At 43.9% G+C, this 18,204-nt stretch overlaps 1 protein-coding gene across 1 annotated transcript; it reads left to right on the forward strand.

The window, feature by feature from the left end:
* Positions 1-265: 265 nt before the first annotated feature.
* MRPS25 (mitochondrial ribosomal protein S25) lies at positions 266-17,015 on the forward strand. Its single transcript, XM_036267326.1, has 4 exons — positions 266-504; positions 6,941-7,047; positions 15,874-15,961; positions 16,731-17,015. The coding sequence occupies exons 1-4, from the start codon at positions 371-373 to the stop codon at positions 16,921-16,923; spliced, it is 522 nt and encodes a 173-aa protein (XP_036123219.1). The 5' UTR covers positions 266-370; the 3' UTR covers positions 16,924-17,015.
* The last annotated feature ends 1,189 nt before the right edge of the window (positions 17,016-18,204 follow it).

The raw sequence follows: 18,204 nt of genomic DNA on the forward strand, positions 1-18,204 counted from the left end.
CTTGGTATGGGAACTCAGCTCTCCTGATTTATTTTCTGCTGTAATTTTGCTGTCTGAATGACTTCGTTTTATCCTATTTTAAAATATTTTCCCTTGTTGGGGAGAAGAAGGAAACGTTTTAGGAGGAGGGTGCTCTAAAGCGAAGGTGTACATGCTCCTACCCCAACCTCGGTTTCAAAGTACTGGCAGCCAGGACTACAAGTTCCAGGCTGCCCTGCGGCACCTGCGCCGGCCGCCGGGCAGAGTCTCCTGTGAGTCTGCGCGGGAAGTGGAAACTGCGCGGAGGAGAAGCGGTGCGAGGCCCGCCGGGGTCGGCGTCTGCTGCTCTGGTTCTCCTGGCCGCTCGCTTCGCGGCAGGGCCACCGCCGCCATGCCCATGAAAGGCCGCTTCCCGATCCGCCGCACCCTGCAGTACTTGAGCCAGGGGGACGTGGTGTTCAAGGACTCGGTGAAGGTCATGACAGTGAACTACAACACGCACGGGGAGCTGGGCGAAGGCGCCAGGTCAGTCCGAACTCTGTGAGGGCGCCCCCGGAGACTTGAACAACGTGTTAGTAACGTGGAGACCCGGGGCCGCGCTTACTTTGGGGGCTGGACCCTGAGGTTGGTGCTGTTGCCCTCATTTTACAGAATTGGAAACTGGAGCAGCTTGACCCAGATCGCTAGCTAGAAGAGGGCCACGCCGTGCCGGCTGGGTAGGGGGCGGAGGACAGGGGCTCACTCCTTCCTTCCGGGCGGGGACGAGGCTAACCCGGGCTGGCCACCTGTGCCCCCCAGGCCAGCAGAGCGGAGGGGCGGCAGGCGGTCTGGGTGGAGCCCAGCCCAGGGGCGACGGACTTTTTTCCTGCCCCTTTTCCACCTGCTGCTGGCTTTGGGCGAGTTGCCCTTCCTCAGTGTCCCAAATCGTGTCGATACCAATGCCCCAGGGTCGACGTGGGGATGCAGTGAGAGAAGTAAAAGCTGCTGGCATTTATTGTTCTTACATGTGCAGCACGGTTCTGAACGCTCCTTGTGTATTCATTCTCTCTCTCTCTCTCTCTCTCTCTCTCTCTCTTTTTGGTACGTGCCCCTAGCGAACCGAACCCGGGTCCGCAGGGCGACGCTCCAACCGCTGAGCCAAACCGGCCAGGGCTGTATTCTCCTCATTTGGTCTGTACAGAAACCCCATTGTTATTCCCTCATTGGGGATCAGGAAGTGCAGAGAGGTGAGGTAACTTGATTGTCCGAAGTATTACAGCTAGCTGGTGAGTGGTGGCTCTGAAAGTGCTTCTTTTTGTGCAAGACTCTTCACCATAATAATTAAGTGACTAGTCAGCTGTGTAGTGTCAGCGCCCCTCTTCCCCCCAAACTCCACAGTGGTTTTCAGCCTGGAGTAGAATAGGGAGGCACTGAATGGAAGCTTGCAAGTGAAAGGTTTGAATTGAACTGTGAGGCAACAGCAGCCACGTTTTAGGCTTTTCTGGTATTGTTTAAATTTACTGAATGTGTTAGGAATTCAACATTGACTGAGAAAAAAGTCCTGGCCTGCAGAATCTTTGAGGTTGGGTGTGTGGAATGGGTCAGAATGGGACATGAGAGCAACTCCCTATGAAAGGTGGCCCCTCATGGATAGGGGCCTTCACGGCACGGCTGTCCAGGAGAGCAATAAGGTACCTCTTAGCCGTTTGCTCTCCACAGATGAAAGCAAGAACTTGGACCTGCTTACATGGGATCAACTGGGATGAAGGCTTCCTGGAAGAGTTGGTCTTGGCAGTGAATGGGCACCCTTCATAACCCACTGTGCACACATCCGCACCAGGAATCACAGGGCAGAGGCCAGGCAGGTACCAAACAGGAGGGAGGCAGGTTGGATGGACCTGTGTGAACTGGAAAACCGTCCCGTCTCAAGGGGCATTCACTGCTTGACTATATCTTACCTATATCTGCTCCAGGAGAATTTCTGATTTGTCAAGAAGCCGGAGGTTACGATTTTTATGTAACTCTCTGGTATTTAAATAGCAAGCCAATCAAAAGAGAACTGCAAGCCCTATTCTCACTTGCTCAAGTATTTTAATACCCTCTAGGTAAATAGCATACAAAACAGTCATCATGTATTTTCTTGTTCCTAGTGGTAAGGGCTTGCCTTTCTCACCTGTGCCCTTTTTGTGATTTTTTTTTGTGTGCCCTTGGGTTTGAACCTGCCTAACTTGCATTTTCTTTTTTTTTTTTTTAAATCTTTTTCAGATGGAGTGGGAGGGAGAGAAGGAGGGAGAGAGAGAGAGAGACATCAAAGTGAGAGAGAGACATCGAGTTGTTGCCACCCACACGGTCCCAGCTGTGCTGGGGACAAACTGCAACTGAGGTACATGCTTTTAGCGGGAACCGAACCTGGGACTCTCTGGTCCTTGGGCTGACACTCTAACTGCTGAGCCAAACTGGCCAGAGCCTGACTTGCATTTTCTAGCCCCACAGGCCTTTGCTTGTTCGTGTGACCTCAGCATTTTACCTGTTCCTCCATTCCAAGTGCTAGTGGCCAGTACTACAGCTCTGGGGTAGCCATAGTCTTCGGCTATCTGCTGGGTGTGTGGGAAGCTGCCTTGTTCAGTGCCTGAGAGCTAAGTCTCTACTGAGCTGTGCCAGGTATTCTTGCCTTTAAGATGCAGTAAGAGAAGTAATAGCTGCTAGCATTTATTGAGTTCTTCTGTGTCTAGCCCTGAGCCTCAGGATTTAGGTGGATTGGGTAATTTGATCGTGACAGAACAGTGTGGAAGAAGTCCAGGTGCTAATCATAGCCCTGGTTCTTTCACTTACCAGTTGTTGACATAGGGCAGTTTACTTAATTTTCTGATCTCCTGAGTTGTAAAACCTGAACTTCCAGGGTCGCTGTGAGGATTTGAGAATAAAGTGCCTAACCTAGTAAGGTGTCTACAACAGGTGCTCAACTGAAGGTTACCTACCGTTATTAACTTCCCACCCATGCTTCAGCAAGAACCATTTAAAGATCCTGTTGAATCTTTGTCCTAGTAGTTGAAAAATTACTAGGTGTGGAAAATTCCTAAATGGATATATCTTGGTTTATTTGTACAAAGCTCTGCGATACTGGGACACTCCTCTGTGGGGCCCGAATTGAGCTTAGGCCCAGAACGGTAAATTCAGCCTTTGAGCTTCTAGCCCTGTGTGCTGTCCTGGTCTGCAAGGCTTATAAGTAGCATCCTATTTCCACTTCCTCCTCTAGAGGCAACAACTTTCAATTTGAAGCATTTAATTAGAGTTTTACTTCCATGTAGTTAAATAAATTAGAGAGAGGCCCTGGCCAGTTTTGCTCAGAAGTTAGAGCATTAGCCCGCAGACCAGAGAGCCAAGGGTTTGATTCTTGGTCAAGGGTGTGTACCTCAGTTTCCGGTTTGATCCCTGACCCCAGTTGGGGTCATCGGGAGGCAACCAATCGATGTGTCTCTCTCACACTGGTGTTTTTCTCTTTCTCTTCCCCTTCCCCTCCTCCTTTCCCCCTCTTTCCCTTCCATTCTTATCTGAAAAGAAATGGAAAAATATCCTTGGGTGAGGATAAAAAGAAATAAATAAATAACTTAGAGAGCTACTTCTTACTTCTTTAGCTTTAGACATTTTCTAGTATCTTGTCATTATGGAAGATGAGGATTTAGCTCTTTCACTACCATTGCCATTTCCCGCCCTCAACACATGTACTACCTGACCCCCCACTTCCCAATCTTCCCAATATAGTCATTTCAGAATTTTGGATAGAATATTCAATGTTTAAATTAATATGATTTTGTGAACACTAAACACAGTTGAGCCAAATACAGTACTTTGATTATTTTTTCTTTTTGTTTTTGCTAAGGTTTTTGTTTTTCTGGGAATTAATCATTTTTATTGCTTTTCTTTTGTTTCAACTCAGATTCTGCCTCAGTTATGGAAATCTCCCCAAATAAAAGGTCACACAGTCAGGTTTTCTGTTGATTCTGTCAATTTTTTTTTAATCTTTATCCAAGGATATTTTTCCATTGATTTTCAGATAGAGTGGCGGGGGGCTGGGGGTGGGAGAGAAACACTGATGAGAGAGAAACATTGATTGGTTGCCTCCCACACGACCCCAGCCAGGGCAGGGGATCGAACTGCAACCAAGGTACGTGCCCCGTGACCAGAATCAAGCCCATTACTCTGGTTCATGGCTGATACTCTAACTACTGAGCAACCAGCCAGGGCTGATTCTGTCAATTTTATGTTCTTGAAAATAGACTTCAAGCTCCAATATGTACTGCTTGCGTTGCATTGCCATCTCCTTGGCATAAACATTGAAGCACAGAGCACTAACTTGTCCTGGGTCACACAGCTGGGAAGTGGTAGTTGAGTCACTGTGCTTCTGTCTTGTGTACCTCTTGAACCTTTCTGTCCTCTGGTGTATGGGGCAGGGTGGCAGCAGGAAGGCAAGGGAGAATTTAAATTCAGATCATTTGGGCCCTGGCCAGTGTGATTCAGTTGATTGAAGCATCATGCCATACACTGGAAGGTTGTCGGATCAATTCCTTGTGGGGGCACATACCTAGGTTGCAGGTTAGATCTCTGGTCAGGGTGCATACAGGAGGTGATCAATCCATGTATCTCTCTCATATTGATGTTTCTTTCTCTCCTTTCTTCCCTCTCTAAAATCAATCAATCAATCAATCAATTTAGAGTATTTGGGGAGCCTTTAATTAAGGGACTGTTTACAAAGATATGGGGAGGATGGGGAAAAGAAACTACAGGGAACAGTGCAAGATTTCAGGTCTAGTCTTGCAGAAGTGAGGGGGAGTTGGAGGGGACTGTCTTGCCTGGGACTCAGCCAGGGGGTGAGCCAGGGAAATAAACACCTTGACTCTATTCTCCCCTTCCACTCTTTTGCCAGTGCTCCCTATTGGCAGAACACAACAGAATCCAGAGGGCAAGGAATCCCATTTCCATAGCCAACCTAGGCTAGCCATTCAGGACGGAGAGTAGGTGGAGAGGGATCCAGACATATTGTTGTATTGTGATGATTTAATCAGTCCTCTGTTGAGGGGCATTTAAGTTGTTTCTGTTCCTCTGTAGCAAACATCACATGTCTTTACATTCAAATGTGAAAATATCCAAAAGCAGAAGTGAAATCGAGTCAAGATCTATGTTTTTTTAAAGTGTACTAGTTCCAAACTGACCTTCAAAGAGGTTAAACTAATTTATACTCTTAAGGAAATGTTTCCTTCTGTACCTTTTAATTTTTTTAAATCCTCACCTGAGGATATGTTTTATTGATTTAGAGAGAAGAAGGGAGAGAGAGAGAGAGAGAGAGAGAGAGAGAAACATTGATTGGCTGCCCCCAGTAGGTGCCCTGACTGGGGATCAAACCCATAACCTAAGTGTGTGCCCCAATGGGAATGGAACCCGCAACCTTTTGGTATACAGGACGACGCTCCAGCCAACTGGGCTTACCCGATCAGGGGACCTCTATAAATTTTTAAAAAATCTTTAGCAATCTAAGAGGTGAAAAACAATGAAATTTTAATCTACATGACTTTTGGGAAGATACTGAGAATCTCTTTATGGGATGATAGGCTATTTGGTCATCTGCCTATTTGTGGCCTTTGCTTTTGGTTCTTGTTGAACTGTAAATATTAACTATGATGGTAAAAGTCTCTCACAAGGGAATTAGCCTTTTGTTTTATGTTTTACAAACATTTTTTCCTTTGGTTTGGTGAATGTTGATTTGTTTTTGGTAAAGTCTGCCATGTAAAGGTTTTAAAATTTTGTTTATTTATTTATAGAAAGATTGGGAAAGAGACAGAGCGAGCAAGGTATCGATTTGTTGTTCCACTTGTTTATGTATTTGTTGGTTGATTTTTTTTTTTTTTTTTTTTTATCCTCATCCGAGGACATTTTTCCATTTTTTGTACAGACAGAGTGGGAGGGAGAGAGAGAGAGGGAAACATTGATGTGAAAGGGACACATCGAGTGGCTGCCACCCGCACGACCAGCCAGGGCTGGGGACAAACTGCAACCAAGGTACATGCCCCTAGGGGGAACCGAACCCGGGTCTCTCCGGACCGCAGGTAGGCGCTCTAACCACTGAGCCAAACCGGCCAGGGCGATTTTTTTTTTTTAAACTATGTTTTTATTGATTTTTTGAGGGGGGGGGGAAGGGGGAGAGAGAGACAGAAACATCAATGTGAGAGAGAAACATTGATCGGCTGCCTCCTGCATGCCTCCTACTGGGGACTGAACCTGCAACCTGGGCATGTGCCCTGACCAGGAATTGAACTGGGTGGGACCTCTCAGTCCATGGAATGACATTCAATCCACTGAACCACACCAGCTGGGCATTGGTTGATTCTTGTATGTGCCCTGACTGGGGATCAAACCTGCAACCAGGCATATTGGGACAGTGTTCTAACCAACTGAGCTGCCTGGCCAGGGCCTCAAACATTTTAATGTAGTTACACTTATATTTCAAACCTAAGTTTAAAGGTTTTTCCACTTCTGGATTGTAAAAATATTCCCCATGTTTGTTTTTATATATATTTAAATTTTGGTATAATGTACATGAAGTGCACACCTGTAAGTATACAGCTCGATTAATTCTACATATGAATATACCCATGTAACCACCATTCAAATAAAGATTGAGTATATTCCATAATTTCACTTTTACATTTATACTTATGTTGTGGTGAGTTTTAGGTTAGTGCGCAGTGTGAGGTAGGGATGCAGATCTCTTTTCGCTCAGGTGTCAAAGCAGGAGTCTGAACATCCAAGCTCAGAGAACACACTAACACATTCCTGAAAGCTGCTTTTCTCAGCCTTTTTGGGGATCAGGGTTCTCTGAGAATCTGATGAATGTTCTGGACCTTTTCACTAGAAAAATAAAGACACAGGTATGCAAAAATTTAGGTTAAAAACTCATTTCATGGGTTTAATTTCTTCTCCTTTGCAGGAAATTTGTGTTTTTCAACATACCTCAGATCCAATACAAAAACCCTTGGGTGCAGATCATGATGTTTAAGAACATGACACCATCACCCTTCCTTCGATTCTATTTAGGTGAGTGTGGGGGCCTCTCTGCTGTGGTCCAGGACTGTCTTTCCTCCCATCCGTTCTTCCTGTCGTAGCAGTCAGGTGATCTGAGGGACGAACTCTTGTGATCTAACACTGCTCTTGTCACCTTGGCTTCAATGGCCATTGAGATCTGGATGTCTCTTCCCTCTCCCTCTCCAGACTCATTTCCTGTTGCCCTTATATCTCCTACGTGCTTCATACCTCCTACATGCTGACACCACACAGGCGAATTTTTCCAAATTCTCTTGCCACACCTTGCTTTGATACCTTTGCTCATGCAGGTGCCTCTGATGAAATCCCTTTCTACTTTATTTGCTTATTAAAACAATTTTTAAAAAATCTTTCAAGTCCTGGCCGGTTTGGCTCAGCAGTTAGAGCATCAGCCTGCGGTCCAGAGAGACCCGGGTTCGGTTCCCGCTAAGGGCATGTACCTTGGTTGCAGTTTGTCCCCGGCCCTGGTTGGGTCGTGTGGGTGGTAGCCACTCGATGTGTCCCTTTCACATTGATGTTTCTCTCTCTCTCTCTCCCCCTCTCCCTCCCACTCTATCTGAACAAAAAAATGGAAAAATGTCCTCGGGTGAGGATTAAAAAAAAAGCCTTCAAGACTCACCATTAGCACCACTACTCCCAGGAAACCTTCCCTGCAAAGCTTAGATTGGTCCTCCCCCAAAGCCCCTCTTGGTGCTGGCCACATTATCTTGTGTATGTCTGTGTGTGTTATGTGGGAGCAAATGAACATTTATTCAGTTAATTTGGGTTCATTGCCCAGAAGTCAAAAGACCAGATGTTTTGGTCCAGCTCTCATTCATCTGACTGCGTAAGAAACATTCCCATTACATTATTTTTCTTTTTTTTAAATTTTATTTTTAATGTTATTTTTGTTACAGATGTTTCTCTTTTTTTACCCCATTGACACCCTCTTCCCCATCCCCCCCACCCCATCCCCAGCTTTGTTGTCCATGTACATTGGTTATGTGTACATGCATATAAGTTCTGTGGGTTATCAGTCTGTACCCTACTTCCATGTTTCTGGGTCTACCCTATTCCTCAGACTGTTATGTTCATTATATTCCACAAATAAGCCACTGCATTATTTTTCAAGTAAAGACAGCATCTACCTTACATGGTTAAAAGAATCAAATGAAGTATAGTTTGGGAAATGCTTTGGGAAACAAAATAATGTTCTTTCATTTTATTTCTGGCCAAAAATGGCCAGATCATTCAGCAATATATAATGAGTGTCTGTTAGGACCCAGGTACTGTTCTAGGTGCTTGGGGTATCAGGGAGCCATACATAGATCTATGTCCTTTATAGAGATGATGCTCTAGCAGGAGGAGACAGAATGAACAAGAAATGTAATAAGATAGTGTATTAGAAGGTACGTGCTATGAAAAAAATAGAACAGGTTAAGAGGGGTGAAGAGAACAGTAGTGGTATGATAATTTTGTGTATGTATTTTGTGTTTACATTTTTAAAAACTGTTGAGGTGTAATTTACCCATAATAAATGCACAGGTCTAATGTGTATAGATTGATGCGTTCTGACAGTTATGTTTATGTCACCACTTTCCCAATGAAGATGAAGAACATTTCTTTTTTTCTTTTATTGATTTTAGAGAGAGGAAGGGGTAGAGAGAGAGAAGAGAGAGAAACAGTGATGTGAGAAACATTGATTGGTTGCCTCCCACAAGTGCCCCAGCCAGGAATCGAACCAGCAACCTGAGTATGTGCCCTGACCAGGAACCGAACTTGCCACCTTCTGGTGTACGGGATGATGCTCCAAACGAGGCACACTGGCCAGGGCTGAAGAACATTGCAATTACTCCAGAAAATTCTCTAGTGCTACATTCAAATTAATTTCCCCTTCCACCACAGGCAAACACTGTTAAGATTTCTTTCATTATAGAGCAGTGGTTCTCAACCTTCCTAATGCCGCAACACTTTAATACAGTTGCCCCTGTTGTGGTGACCCCCAACCATAAAATTATTTTTGTTGCTACTTCATAACTAATTTTGCTACTGAGATGTCTTAGGCAACCCCTGTGAAAGGGTCATTCGACCCCCAAAGGGGTTGCAACCCACAGGTTGGGAACGGCTGTTTTAGAGTATTGTTTGTTTCAGAACTTTATATAAATAGAATCTCACAGTATGTACTTTGTGTTTGGCGCTTCCTCATGTTTTTGTGACTCATCCGTGTTATATGTATCAGTAGTTCGTCATCACGATTTATCCAATCACCTGTTGATAAACACCTGGGCTTTTGTTAGATACCAAGACAGAAGTATGAGATTTATTGGAGATAAAGGGGAGAGGAAAGGCATGGGCAGAGAAGATCTTCATATGGCATGTAGATCTGACATCTCTAAAAGGAGAGGGAGGAGAAGGAACTTCCGGTCAAGATGGCGGCGTAGGTAAACGTAGCATCGCATCCTCCCACAACCACATCAAAGTTACAACTAAACTACAGAACAACCATCATTCAAATCCTCCTGAGTTCAAGCTGAATGGAAGTCCTACAACTGTGGAATTTAAGAAGCAGCCACATCGAGACTGGTAGGAGGGGCGGAGGTGGACGGGCTGGTCCCACACCCACGTGTGGCGGATAAAAATCAGGATGGTACCTCGGCTGGGAAGGTCCTCCCTGAGGACTGAGGGGTCCTCGTCCCACACCAGGCGCCCCGCTCAGGGTTCCAGTGCCAGGAAGAGAAGTCCCCATAACTTCTGGCTGAAAAACCAGCGGGAACTGAGGCTCAGGGAAGCTGAGTTGGCTGGAGCCCCAGGCAGCTCCTCTTAAAGGGCCCGCACACGGACTTATTGGACTCACTTCCTCTAAGCTTGGAGGAGAGGCAGCTCGAGGGGTGCCAGGAACATACAGGGAAGAACTGAGCTGTTTGGCATTGGAGCGAGGGCTGGAGGGGGGGGCTTTCTCCCGGACAAACATGCTGTCAGAGGCCTTTGTTCCTTTGGTGAGCCCTTCCCTGGGGTGGCAGACAGCCACCATATCTGGGACTCCAGCAACTTGGCTCACACTGGTTGCCCCGCCCTGGTGATTCCCTGAGGCCCCGCCCTATCCAACTTTCAGGCCCATCCAAGCTGTTGCCAGTTGCTTTACCATAGGATGGGCCTGTCTTGGATCCTGTTTCAGGTTTTCCTAAATTCTTTCAAACAAGCAGCATCTGGTCTCAGCTAGCCTCATACCTCTTGTTAAGTAATACATAGAAACAAACACAGGGAGGCGGCCATAATGAGGAGACAAAGAAACAGGTCCCAAATGAAAGAACAGAAAAAAATCTCTAGGAAAAGAACTAAGCAAAATGGAGATAAGCAACCTAACATGCTGAGTTCAAAACACTGCTTATAAGGGTGCTCAATGAACTTAGTGAGAACCTCAGCAAACTTAGTGAGGGCCTCAAGAGCATAAAAAGGACCAGTCAGGAATGAAGGATGCACAGTCAGAAATGAAGGGGGCACTAACCGAAATAAAGACTAATTTACACAGATTCAATAGCAGAGTAGGTAAAGCCAAGAAGCAAACCATTGATTTGGAATATAAGGAAGCAAAAAACACCCAATCAGAATAGCAAAAAGAATCCAAAAAAAAAAAAATGAGGATAAGTATAAGGAGCCTCTGGGACAACTTCAAGCATGCTAACATTTGCACCTTGGGGGTGCCAGAAGGAGAAGAGAGAGAAGAAATAGAAAACCTATTTGAAACAATGGCAGAAAACTCCACTAACTTGGTGAAGGAAACAGACATACAAGTCCAGGAAGCACAGAGTCCTAAACAAGATGATCCCCAAGAGACCCACACCAAGACACATCATCATCAAAATGCAAAAGGTTCAAGACAAAGAATCTTAAAAGCAGCAAGACAAAAGCAGTTACCTACAAGGGAGTTCCCATAAGTCTGTCAGCTGATTTCTCAAAAGAAACTATGCAGGCCAGAAAGGAGTGGCAAGAAATATTCAGAGAGATGAAAAGCAAGAACCTACAACCAAGATTACTCTATCCTGTAAAGCTGTCATTTAGAATCGATGGCCATATAAAGAATTTCCCAGACAAGAAACAGTTAAAGGAGTTCACCACCACCAAACCGTTATTCTATGAAATGTTGAAGGGTCTTTTTGAAGAAAAAGATAAAATATATGAACAAACAAAATGGCAATGAATACGTATCTATTGACAATTGAATCTACAAACAAAATGAACAGGCAGAACAGAAACATTCTCATAGATACAGAGAACATTTTGTTGGTTGCCAGATGGGAGGGGGGTTGGGGGAATGGGTGAAAAAGGTGAAGGGATTAAGAAGTACAAATTGGTTGGTAGACTGACAAACCTCAAAGGGAAGGGGGTTGGGAGGTGGGAAGAAATAAAGAACTTATATGCATAACCAATGGACACAGACAGCAGTGGGAAAAGGCAGGAGGAGAGCAGGAGTGGGGAGGAGGAGTTCAGTGGGGGGGAAATGAGGAACATCTGTAATACATTCATCAATAAAGGTAAAAAAAAGAAAAGGAGAGGGAGGAGAAGGATGGAGTTCTCAACAGGAGGCATCTCAGATGGTGACGGAGCTCTTAGGAAGTCTGGGCCAGCCCAGTGGGAAGTTGTAGCTCCACTTTGGGCAAAACTGGCCAGATCCTTGACCTCGGCCAGGAAGAGCCTGGGCTTGGCTCTTTATATATTCTAGATGCAATTCCTTTGTAAGTCTGTTGTGAATGTTTTTTCTCTGTGGCTTGCTTTTCCTTAATGTTGTCTTTTGAAGAACACAAGTTTTAGTTTTTTTGTTTTTTTTTCATGTATTAAGTATATATTTTTCATAATTCACAAATTATCTTCATATACATTATCTCATTTGATCCTAAATTTATTTTGTGAGATAGTTATTAATCTACATTTTCCAGATAAGGAAACCAAGGCTCAGGAAGACTTGAAAATTGAGTCCTTGCTCCCCTCCTCCCCAATTTTTATTTATTTTTGTTACAGATGTTTCTCCCTTTCTCCCCACCAAACACCCCCCCCCCACCAGCATTGTTGTCTGTGTCCATTGGTTATGCATACATGCCTATAAGTTCTTTGGTTCATCTCATCCATCCCCCGGCCCGCCCCTCTACTCTGAGGTTTGTCAATCTGAACCATACTCCTTTCTATGTCTCTGGGTCTATTTCGTTCATCAGCCCACCTTGTTCATTATATTCCACAAATAAGTGAGATCATGTGGTATTTGTCTTTCTCTGATTGGCTTATTTCACTTAGCATAATGCTCTCGAGGTCCCTCCATGTTGTCTCAAAGGATAGATCTTTCTTTCTTACAGCTGCATAGTATTGCATTGTGTAAATGTACCACAGCTTTTTTATCCACTCACCTATTGATGGACACTTGGGCTGTTTCCAGATCTTAGTGATTGTAAATAGTGCTGCTATGTACATAGGGGTACATATGTTCTTTCTGATTGGTGTTTCAGGTTTCTTAGGTATATTCCTAGAAGTGGGATCACTGGGTCAAATGGAAGTTCAATTTTTAATTTTTTGAGGTAACACCATATTGTTTTCCTTAGTAGCTGCACCATTCTGCATTCCTACCAGCAGTGTATTAGAGTCCCCTTTTCTCCACACCCTCGCCAGCACCTGTTGTTTGATGATTTGTTAATGGCAGCCATTACAAGTTTTAGTTTTGATAAATTCTAGCTTATCAGTTGTTTTCTTTTGTTTAGTACTTTTTGTGTCCTGTCCAAGAAATCTCTGCCTACCCAAGGTTGCAAAGATTTTTCTCCTGTTTCCTTTAGAAATTTTATAGTTTTCAATTTCACATGTAGGTCTGTGCTCTAGTTTGAGTTATTTTCTGTGTATTAAGTGAGGCTAGGGATTGGGGTTTGTTTGTTTTTTTAATTTTTTTTTTCTTTATTTTAGAGAGAAGAAGGGAGAGGGAGAGAGAACATTGATTAGCCACCTCCTGCATGCCCCTACCCCCTGGGGGGTTTGGCCCACAACCCAGGCATGTGCCCTCACTGGGAACTGAACCATTAACCTTCTGGTACACCTGCCGGGCTCTTTTTTGTTTTTTTAGATTTATGATAGTCAGCTGTTATAACACCATTTGTTGAACATCTTTCCCTTCCTTTATTGAATTCCTTGTTATCTTTGTCAAAAATCTATTGATCATTAGTGGGGAAATAAAATGCTTGTGTATCCAGATAGCCTTGAAAGGGTATGAAGTACTGACGGATACTACAATACAGATGAACCTTGAAAATATGCTAAGTGAAAGAAGCCAGACACAAAAGGCCACATATTGTGATTTCATTTATATGTACAGACTAGAACAGGCAAGTCCATAGAGACAGACAGTTTTGCTAGGGTCAGGGTGGGGTGGTATAGGGAATAGGAAGTGACTGCTTAATTGGTAAAGGGTCTGTTTAGGGCTATGAGATAGTTCTGGAACTAGATAATGGTGATAGTTTTATAACATTTTGAATGTACCCCAAACCACCAAATTATACACTTTAGAATGGTTGAAATGGTAAATTATGTCATGTATTTTACCATACACACACAAAAAAATCACTTGATCTATTTCTGACCTTTTCATCCTCTTTCACTTATCTATGTCTCTCCTTATACTAATACCAAATTATCTTGGTTTTGTAGCTTTATAAGTGTTAAGATCAGGTAGTGTAAATCCAGCTGTGTCCTCCACCCCCCCCACCCCCCACCCCAAATTACTTTGGCTAGACTAGGTTCTTTGCATTTCTATATAAACTTTAAAATTTGCCAGTTTCTAGAAAAAAGCTTGCTGAGATTTTGATCGGAATTACATTATAGATCATGTTTGAGGAGAATGGACATTTTAACAATATTAAGTATGTTTTGTGACTATTGTAAATTGGTATTTTAAAAATTTTCATTTTCCAGTTTTTTGGTTAGTATAGTTGATTTTTGTATACAGTGTCTTGTAATCTTGCTGTAAATCTTCTAATTTCTTGTAGTTTTATTTTCTAAATTCCTTAGAATTTTCTACATACACAGTCATGTCCTCTGCAAATAGTTTTATTTCTTCCTTCCCAATCTTTTTCTTTTTGTCTTAATTCACTGGCTAAATTGACTATGTTTTGCATTTTTACCAGTAATGTAGGAAAGTTCCTGTTGCTCTGCATCCTCATTAGCACTTGGTATTGTCCATTAAAAATTTTTTTAGCCACTCTACTATCTCATTGTGATTTTTTTTTTTTTTTTAATCCTCACCCGAGGATATTTTTCCATTTTTTGTACAGATAGAGGGGGAGGAAGAGAGAGAGAGAGAGAGAGAGAGAGAGAGAGAGAGAGAGAGAGAGAAATATCGACGTGAAGGGACACATCGAGTGGCTGCCACCCGCACGACCAACCAGGGCCGGGGACAAACTGCAACCGAAGTACATGCCCTTAGCGGGAACCGAACCCGGGTCTCTCCGGACCGCAGGCCGACGCTCTAACCGCTGAGCCAAACTGGCCAGGGCTCTCATTGTGGTTTTAGTTTTCTCATTTCCCTAATGACTAAGAGTATCTATGCTTATTAATTTTTTTGTTTTTGTTAAATGTTTATTCAAATGTTTTACCCACTTTTTAGTTGGATTGTTGTACTATGAGTTTTGAGGGTTCTTTATATAGTTGAGGTACAAGTCCTTTGTTGGATATATGCATTATGAACATTATCTGTCTATGGCTTATGGTGCCTTTTGAAGAAGAAAAGCTTTGAATTTTAAATTCAATTTATCAGATTTTTCTCTATGGATCATGTATTTGATGTCATGTCTTTGCCTAGGTTATAAAAGATTTTCTATTTCTTAAAAGTTTTATAGAAGTTTTAGCTTTTACATTTAGGTCTCTGGTCCATTTTGAGTTTTTTCTTTTTTATTTATTTATTTTTTTTATCCTCACCCGAGGACATTTTTCCATTTTTTGTTCAGATAGAGTGGGAGGGAGAGCGAGGAAGAGAGAGAGAGAGAGAAACATTGATGTGAAAGGGACACATCGAGTGGCTGCCACCCGCATGACCAACCAGGGCCGGGCAAACTGCAACCGAGGCACGCGCCCTTAGCAGGAACCAAACCCGGGTCTCTCTGGACCACAAGGCCGACACTCTAACCGCTGAGCCAAACCAGCCAGGGCAGTTTTTGTTTCTTTTTTTAATGTTGGGCGTAAAGGTCTAAATTCATTTATTTGCATGTGGATATCCACTTGTCTCAGCACTGTTTGTTTAAAGGACTATCTTTCCTCACGGAATTGTTTTGGCAAATTTGCTGAAAATCAGTTGATCATAAATATAAGTGTTTATTTCTGGACTCAGTTCTGTTCCATTATTCTGTAGTCTGTTCTTCAGCTAGTACCACCATGATTTGATTACTGTAGCTTATGGTAAATTTGAAATTGGAAAATGAACATCCTTCTGTTTTCTTGTTTTTCAAAATTACTTTGCATAAATTTTAGGCTCAACTTGTCAGTTTCTACAAAAACACCTGCTGGGATTTTGATAGGGATTGCATTAAATCTGTAGACCAGTTTGGGGAGGATTGTCTTGTTAACGACATTGAATCTTTCTAAGCATGGACATGGAGTGTTTTTATTAAAATAGTATGCCAAAAATTTATGTCTGCTCATGTCTGTAAAGAAATATGGAAAAAGGAAGGGTAGTATATTATGGGTTATGTAAACAAACATATGTACTTTATTGTTAAAATATTTCTCCACTAAAAGCAAATCCCAAATCACCACCATTTGGGGCTGAGGAGCACACTTCCAATTTCTCAGCCCCTTCCCCCTACTTCCTGTTTCCAGATTCTGGTGAGCAGGTTCTCGTGGATGTAGAGACCAAGAGCAATAAAGAGATCATGGAGCACATCAAAAAAATCCTGGGGAAGAATGAGTGAGTTGCTGGGGTTCACCTGGAGGGGATCAGACTTCTCAGCCCAGAGACTTTGAGAGAGGAAAGAGATGTATTGGGAGTGGTGTCAAGAAGACGGGCTCTCTGACAGTGAGCCACTCACAAAAGTATGGGCTTGAGAGGCTTCTGTTTCGTCTGGCTTTGCTGTTCACCAGATGTGTAACCAAGTCACTGAGCCTCTGTTGAGCTGTAACTCCTTCCACTGTGAAGTGGGGATAAAGGTCATCCTTCCCTCCTGGGGTCAGTGGGAAGCTGAGTTGCAGCTAAACTACTTGCCCTGTGTGGCTGGAAGCATGTCCCAGCTTGGAGACAGTGGGTGACCAACCCCAGGGCCTACTGTGACGTGTCTCTTTCCATGCAGGAAAGGAGGAAAGGGAGGGAACCAAGAATGTCTTTGACAAAGCACACAAAGGCATTTCCAAGCCCTTTTACTGATTGTCCCACGAGTCAGAAATGGGGCCGCCCCTCACCTATCTGATGAAGGCTGACTATTTACTCCTTCCTATGCCAGCCTGGGTTGAGTGTGCTTCCTAAGTGACCTCCTCCTCTGGGGCCTGACACTGCTCACATACTGAAGGCCTCCTCTGTGGTGAGGGGAGGGTTAGGTTAGGGGATTGAAGAGCATGCTAGAAGACATAGGAGATCCAGGTCTCCCTGGCTGATGGTGGGGTTCAGTCTGAGAAGTCCTATGCTTCGCTGAGTCTCAGAGCAGTGTTGCTCATACCTTGTTGCTGTCTGTGCTCTTTGGCAGGGAAACTCTCAAGCAGGAGGAGCAGGAGAAAGAGCAGCTTTCTCATCCAGCCCACTTTGGACCACGAAAGTATTGTCTTCGGGAGTGCATCTGTGAGGTGGAAGGGCAGGTGCCCTGCCCCGCCCTGGTGCCGTTACCCAAGGAGATGACAGGGAAGTACAAAGCAACTCTGAAAGCCAGTGCCCAGGACTAAGGCCTCAGGCCTGTGGGCTTGGGTTACCTTAGCCACAAGGAAGCCTCCAGTTCTGTCCCCCGAGATTCTGAAAATAAAATGCTCCTTAATCATTCCAGCAGCACGGTGTGTATCCAGTCTGATAGGCAAAAGGAGGAAGACCTGCATGGGGACAGGACTTTGGGATCAACAGCCAGTTGACATCCCGTCTTGATCCTGTGGCCTTTTCCTGGCTTCCACTGGTTTCGACTCCTCTTCCAGACCCTGCTCTGGAGAATTAAGAGTTGCTGTGGTTGTCTGGTTGGAGTGAGTTGAGGCTGGCAGTATGGATGTCCCCTCCATTGTCTCTCTCTGGGTATTTTTCAGAAACCCCAGGGCAAACCTTTATGCAGTGCTCACTTTTAAAACTAAAGCCAACTGACCCTTTCCTCCTGAGGGGCCTGGCAGTGGAGGCTGCCTCTCAGTTCACCTTCTTTCTTGTTCAGATCTTGATTTAGGGTTTGGAAGAGAGTGTGAGGTGTTACTGAGGGTCTTCTGAGTAGTTTTTTTCCTCCTTAGGACACGGATATTGCTGCCACTTTAGTTGTGCTGGTTTTAGCCCTTAGACACCAAAGCCCTCTAGGGTCACTTTAAGAATAGGTTTACTTGGTCAAAAGTAAAGTACCAGCTGGACTACAGATTCGAGGAAACACAAACCACGTGACTTTGCCCAGTGGGGTGCAGCAAGAAGGTGGGCTTAGTAGGGCAGGTTTAAGGTCTGAGTTCCTCTCTGATGGGAACCTTGGTCAAGGCCTAACACTATAAAATGGGAATAAGGGCATTACCTCATGAAGTAGCTAGCTGTGGGAAATGACGTGAAACTAGAATGTTTTATTTGAATGCTGGAGATTATCCCATAGATTGAGAAATCTGGCTCTTTTAACATTTGATGCTCAAGTTATGGTTTATTGTGATTTTGTACCAGAGCTGTATTCAGGGTGATATGGCTTTTGGGAGATTGGGAAAGGAAGGTGGGTGTGTGAAGTCTAATGTGTAACTGACAGGCTTACTTCAGTTTTGTTGAATTGAAATTAAAAATATATTTTTTAAAGCCATTTTTATTTTATTTTTTGTTAGTCCTCACCTGAGGATATTTTTCCATTGATTTTTAGACAGAGTGGAGGGAGGGGAGAGAAATATCGATGTGACAGAGACACATTGACTGGTTGCCTCCTGCATGACCCCAACTAGGGCTGGGGATCGAGTCTGCAACCCAGGTATGTGCCCTTGTCCAGGAATTGAACCCATGACTCTCTGATCTGC

The sequence above is a fragment of the Molossus molossus genome, unplaced genomic scaffold (genome assembly GCF_014108415.1).
Source record: "Molossus molossus isolate mMolMol1 unplaced genomic scaffold, mMolMol1.p scaffold_m16_p_18, whole genome shotgun sequence".
Classification (NCBI taxonomy): Eukaryota; Metazoa; Chordata; class Mammalia; order Chiroptera; family Molossidae; genus Molossus; species Molossus molossus.